The following is a 6,247-nucleotide window of genomic DNA, read 5'->3' as shown; positions in this document are numbered from 1 at the left end:
AAACTAATCGAATTAAGGCTATAAAAATTATTGAAGTTTGGAGTATGTATATATATACAGTGAGCTATTGAAAATATTGTACGTTCTAACACGAAGGGTCACAACAATAAAGGAATTTAAACGGTTTAAATATTTGAATTGATAACAACAAATAAATACAGCAACAGAAAGTGCACGACATCACCTTTCATGCTTTTACTTTCGTTCTCACCATAAGAATCAATATTCACTTTTATTCTTCCTTGTTGCGGCGTGCAACCCGATCCCAATCATAGAGTACTATTGCGGCGTGCAATCCGATCCAAATCATGTAAGGATGTTGCGGCGTGCAACCCGATCCATATCATATAATATTGTTGCAGCGTGCAACCCGATCCAAATCATATAATGATGTTGCGGCGTGCAACCCGACCCCACGTATCCAACCTTATTACTCCTTGTTGCTGCATGCAACCCGATCCCACATAATATTATTGCGGCGTGCAAACCAATCCCATTTAATATTGTTGTTGCGTGCAACCCGATCCCAATATACAAATCAACACCAATCACAAAAGAATCCCGGCAAGGGAACAATAAGGAAACAACAATATCCCGACAAGGGAGTCAACAACAAGAATAAACACATCACGGCAAGGGAACCAACAGTAAGAATTAAATATGTCCTGGCAAGGGAATCATCTATAACCAAACTTGTACCAACAATTAACTTTACAATGAAACCTCAACTAAACAACAAGACATAATAAGCATGTGATAATTACACCAATAACCACGACATGTAACCTATTTGCACGAAGTCATAACAGAACTCACAATCAAGAAGTATCAAAACAATAAGGAAGGCAATCACTTCAATTAAGGCAATTAAGGGTCAATGTAACACGTAAGAATTAGAGGAAAGCTAACAACATCATATGGAGCATATAGAGACAATTTAAGCAACTATAAAATCTAACCAAATTAACTTCAAAGCACAAATAAAACATATAAGAAACTATTCCGGATCATAAAATTTCAATCTTTAATAAAATTCAAAAAAATTGGTCCAAAAGTCGACCCCCAGGCCCGCGCCTTGGAACCCGACAAATTTTACAAAATCCGAATACTCATTCCAATGTGAGTTCAACCATACAAAATTTATTAAATTCCGATACCATTTTGCCCCTCAAATCACGATTTTGTATTTTAGAATTTTTCTTCTAAAACCAACATTTTACTCAACCCAAATGGTCAAAACCCGAGGTTCGAACCAAAACCCGATTATACATTCACCCACGAACTCAAATATATAATTTGTTTTGTAATCGAACCTCAAATCGAGGTATAAATCCCCAAAATTTAAAAATCTTAAGTTCTACCCAAAACACCCAATATCCCCCATGAAAACCCTTGATTTTGAATTGAAATCATGTGAAAAGATGTTATAGATTAGAGAAAATGAGTTAGAAACGACTTACAATTGATTTGGAGAAGAACTTTTATTTAGAAAATCGTCCAAGAGAGCTTAGGGTTTGAGGGAGTTTGAAAAATGAAAATTTTTCGTCTAAGTTATAATTTACGTGCAGATGTAATTGTGAATTGCGAACCCCTTTGGAACCTGTTGTCTTCGCAAATGCAAAGAATCTGTCACATTTTCGACCATGGGAAAATCCTGTCACCTTCGCAATTGCGAAGGAAGCATCGCATTTGCGATTGGGGGGGGGGGGTTCTCAATTCCCACCTAGTGTTTGCATTTGCAAAAAGGGCCTACCCAGGCTTGGTTTGCATTTGCGACACTGGGGTCGCATTTACCAAGCTTGTACACTTCACAATTGCGAAGCCTGATCTCGCAATTGCGAGATCATAGGCCTGGGCAAAAATAAAAGATACCAGCAATTGCTCCTAAGTCCAATTTCACTCCGTGGCCTATCCAAAAATCACCCGAGCCCTCGGGGCTCCAAACCAAATATGCACATAAGTCAAAAAAATATCATACGGACTTGATCGTACGATCAAATCATCAAAATAACATCAACAACTATGAATTAGACCTCAAATTCATGAAATCACTCAAGAACATCGAAAAAATTTTATTTTCTCAAATAAAGGTCTGATTTATGCTAAACGAACTCCGATTCTTACCAAACTTCATAGATTCAACTTAATTATTAATTGAAACTTGTACCGGGATCCAGAACCAAGATACGGGCCCGATACCATCAAGAAATTACATCAATTCACTTCTAAAAACCTTTATATTTTCTAGCAAATAATTTTCTTTAAAAATTCATTTCTCTTGGGATCTCGGAATTCAATATCGGGTATACGCCCAAGTCCCATATTTTAATACGAACCCTACGAGACCGTCGAATTATAGGTCTGAATCCGTTTACCAAGAATTTTGACCAAAGTCAACTTTAATCAATTTTAAAAGTCAATTTCCTTACTTTACTTAGTTTTCACATAAATGCTTTCCGAAAATGTGCCCAGGCTGTGCATGCAAATCGAGGTGAGATAAAAAGAGTTTTTTAAGGATTCAGAACACAGAATTTACTTTCAAAACGAGTGATGACCTAAAAGGTCATCACAAAAGATGGAATAATATTGTCACAAGAACATTATGTTGAGATATGAATTTCATTAAGAGTTATAACTCAGTCTCTCAATCAGTAGCAGTCAAGCACTCTCTTTTAGTACTTCAGTGCCAATATCGACTTGTTATTACCCATATGAACCTACTTCATGGGATCTTCAATCACATAGGTTGGGTTACCATCTCTATTGACAATATGTCGACCTTAACCCCATCGCTTTTGAGGTTTAAAGAATTAATTTTCTTCCCACAGGTTTAGTCAGAGGATCGACCAAATTAACTTCTGACTTCACATAATCAATGGAAATTATTCCATCTCTCAGCAGCTGCTTTATGATATCATGTCTCGATTTCATATGTCCACTTTTACAATTATAAGATTTATTCTTTGCTATAGTTATTGCCGACTAGCAATCACAATGTATAGAAACACGAGGCAATACGTCCTTTATTAAAGGGATATTAACTAAGAAGTTTCTTAGTCACTCAGCCTCAGAACCAGCTAATTTCAGAGCTACAAACTCTGATTCCATAGTCGATCTAGCAATGATCGTCTGTTTAGCTGATTTCCAAGATATTGGACCACTACCAAGGGTGAATACATAACCACTAGTGAATTTTGTCTCATCTGAATCAGAGATCCAGTTTGTATCATTGTACCCTTCTAAAGTAGAAGGAAATACACTATATAGGATACCATAATTCATGGTTCCTCTCAAATATTTCATTAGTCTATCTAATGCAGACCAATGCTCTCTGTTGGGATTATGAGTATATTTGCTCAGTCTACATACTGCATAGGCTATATCAGGCCTTGTAAAATTCATTAAATGCATTAGACTCCTAATAATTTGAGCAATATATGTTTCTTGTTTGCTAAAAAAAAAAGAAACATTGAATCATAAATTCATAATACTAGTTATGGATTAACGAGGAAAAACTCTTTGCTTATTTGTCATTAAATGTTTTAACCATTATTTTATTCCAAATTCTATTTTCATATAACCACAAGATAGTTATAGAAGTTTCGCAGCTTTCTCTTGGCAACGATACCAATAAGAAAATTTTAATTAATTAGTGACTGTTTAACCAAAAAATAGATTTCTCAGTCAAAGTCTGTATTTAGAAAAAAATGGGTTACTCATAACCAAGTTTTACTTCACTTTACAGTAATCTTTTTAAAAAAATAATAAAAGTAGTGGAGGAATTTAACAAAGAGAAATAAGGAATGAATCAACAATCAATTCCTAAAATCAAGGCTGGAAACTTTTATAAAGCAGATTATAATAGAATGTATTTCAGTAGTAATCGTAGTTTGTCCTTACAAATGAAATTCTTTATCCTTATATAGGAGCGTACAATCATAACGGCTTTCACACCTAATTGAGATTCATTATGGGCATTAATTGTGTTGATTGCCCATTACCATCATATTTATGGCTATAAATTCCTTATAACTGCTGTGATTTCCCTTCCTTATTTACTTCTGGTTCGTGTATCTTCCCTTCTTTTGGCGTGGCTTCAGGTAAGTTTTTAGGATTTTTTGTTTCTAGCAGGGGTATTGAAATGAATCATGCACGAATCAAAGCTATCGAGAAAATACTAGATGTATCACAAGCAAAAAAAAAGTGTAGAGATTAATAGGAAGAATAGCAGTCCTGGGGAGGTTTATATCAAAATCATCAAAAAAGAGTTTTAAATTCATTTCAGTATTGAAAAAGCAGAATCAGTTTGAATGAACTGATGAATGCCAACAAGCACTCAAAGACCTAAAATCGTATTTGTCAAATCCACCTTTGCTAGCCAAACCAAAAGACGGAGAAAGGCTACTCATTTATCTTGCTATGTCGGAAGTAGCGATAAGCGCGGTGTTGGTACGAGAGGATAAAGGTAAAAAATATCTAATTTATTATATTAGTAAATCTTTGCTAGTTACTGAGACACAATATCCCCATTTGGAAGAACTTCTTTTAGCATTAATCATGGCATCTAGAAAGTGAGACCTTATTTCCAATGTCACCCTATTTCTATAATAACTGATTTCCCCTTGAGGAATATATTGCATAAATAAGAACTATCCGGTAGATTAGCTAAATGGACAATAGAACTCAGTGAGTATGATATCATATATCAGCCCAGAACTACAATAAAATTGCAGGTTTTAGCAGACTTCATAGCAGATTTCAGCACGAATTTAGTTCCCGAAGCGGAAAAGGAACTGTAGATATTTATCGTATCTAATCCGGGGACATGGATTTTATTTACCGATGGTTCTTCAAATGTTAAAGGAGCAATCTTAGGAATCGTTATAATTCCACCTTCAAGGGAAGTCATAAGACAAGCGACAAAATATTATCCAATCACTAACAATTAGGTAGAGTATGAAGCTGTGATTGTAGGTTTGGAATTGGCGCAAGAACTTGGTATAGAGTAGATTGTGAGACAAAATGACTCGCAGCTGGTGGTTAACCAGATGTGGGGGACTTACGTAGAAAGAGAGGCACGAATGCAATAATAGCTGAAAAAGTTACTGGAATTACTTAGACAATTTCAGTCATGGAAGGCCGTGCAAATACCCATGGAAGAAAATGCAGAAGCAGATGCGTTGGTGATTCTCACGTCTATCACAAAAGTAACAAATGCAGAAAATGCTATTGTGATACATTTGTTTCATTCGGCACTTGATCAAGAAAAGAGCGAGGTAAATTTTAATAATCTAACTTGGGATTGGAGGAATGAATTTGTTAAAGACAAGAAGAAGTCACAATTGCTTCACCAAAATGCCACCTGGTATTGCTTAATTCGTGAAAATTTATATCGAAAGATGTTTGGTGGACCTTTATCACGATGCATCGGTCCATCGTAGATAGAGTATGTGATGAGGTAAGTACATGAGGGACACTGCGGAAATCACGTCGAGGGAAGATCATTGGTAAAGACATTAATAAGAGCAGTATATTATTGACCAAAAATGGAAGAAGAAGCAGAAAACTTCGTAGCTAGGTGCGATAAATGTCAACGATATGTAAATAACATGCACCGCCCAGCAGAACTGTTGCATTCAGTTATTTCACCATGGCCTTTCATCAAATGGGACATAGATATCGTAGGTCCATTACCTCAAGCTAAGGGAAATGTACGGTTTCTATTAGTTTTAACAAATTATTTTTCAAAATAGGTAGAAGCAGGAGCTTTCAAACAGGTGTGGAAAAAAGAAGTCAGGGACTTTATTTGGCGAAATATTATCTGTCGATTTGGGGTTCTAAAAGAAATCGTGTGTGACAATAGCTCGCAGTTCATAGGCACGAAAATTATAGAATTCTTTCAAAATTGGCAGATTAAACGAATTACATCCGCACCTTACCACCATGTAGCCAACAGACAAGTTGAGTCAACAAACAAAGTTATTATTAATAACTTGAAGAAGAAAGTAGAGGAATCAAAAGTCAATTGGCCGGAAGTGTTACCAGAGGTATTGTGGACTTATCGAACGACAATAAAAACAAGTATGGGTGAGACTCCATTTTCACTTGTATATTTTGCTGAAGCCTTAATTCCGGTAGAAATAGGTAAACCAAGTACAAGATATATACATGCATATGAGGAGTGAAATAAGGAGGAGATGCGAGCAAATTTGGATCTTTTAGAAGAAATGAGAGAAGCAGAGTTAAC

At 35.7% G+C, this 6,247-nt stretch overlaps 1 protein-coding gene across 1 annotated transcript; it reads right to left on the bottom strand.

The window, feature by feature from the left end:
- Positions 1–3,057: 3,057 nt before the first annotated feature.
- LOC142163097 (secreted RxLR effector protein 161-like) lies at positions 3,058–4,409 on the bottom strand. The gene is made up of 2 exons (XM_075220351.1): positions 4,345–4,409; positions 3,058–3,451 (listed from the first exon to the last, which is right to left on the bottom strand). Exons 1-2 carry the CDS (start codon positions 4,407–4,409, stop codon positions 3,058–3,060), a joined length of 459 nt encoding a protein of 152 aa, XP_075076452.1.
- Positions 4,410–6,247: the final 1,838 nt, after the last annotated feature.

Source organism: Nicotiana tabacum, chromosome 8 (assembly GCF_000715075.1).
Source record: "Nicotiana tabacum cultivar K326 chromosome 8, ASM71507v2, whole genome shotgun sequence".
NCBI classification, from domain to species: Eukaryota; Viridiplantae; Streptophyta; class Magnoliopsida; order Solanales; family Solanaceae; genus Nicotiana; species Nicotiana tabacum.
The sequence above is the reverse complement of the archived record's forward strand: the minus strand, read 5'-3'. Positions and strand labels throughout refer to the sequence as shown.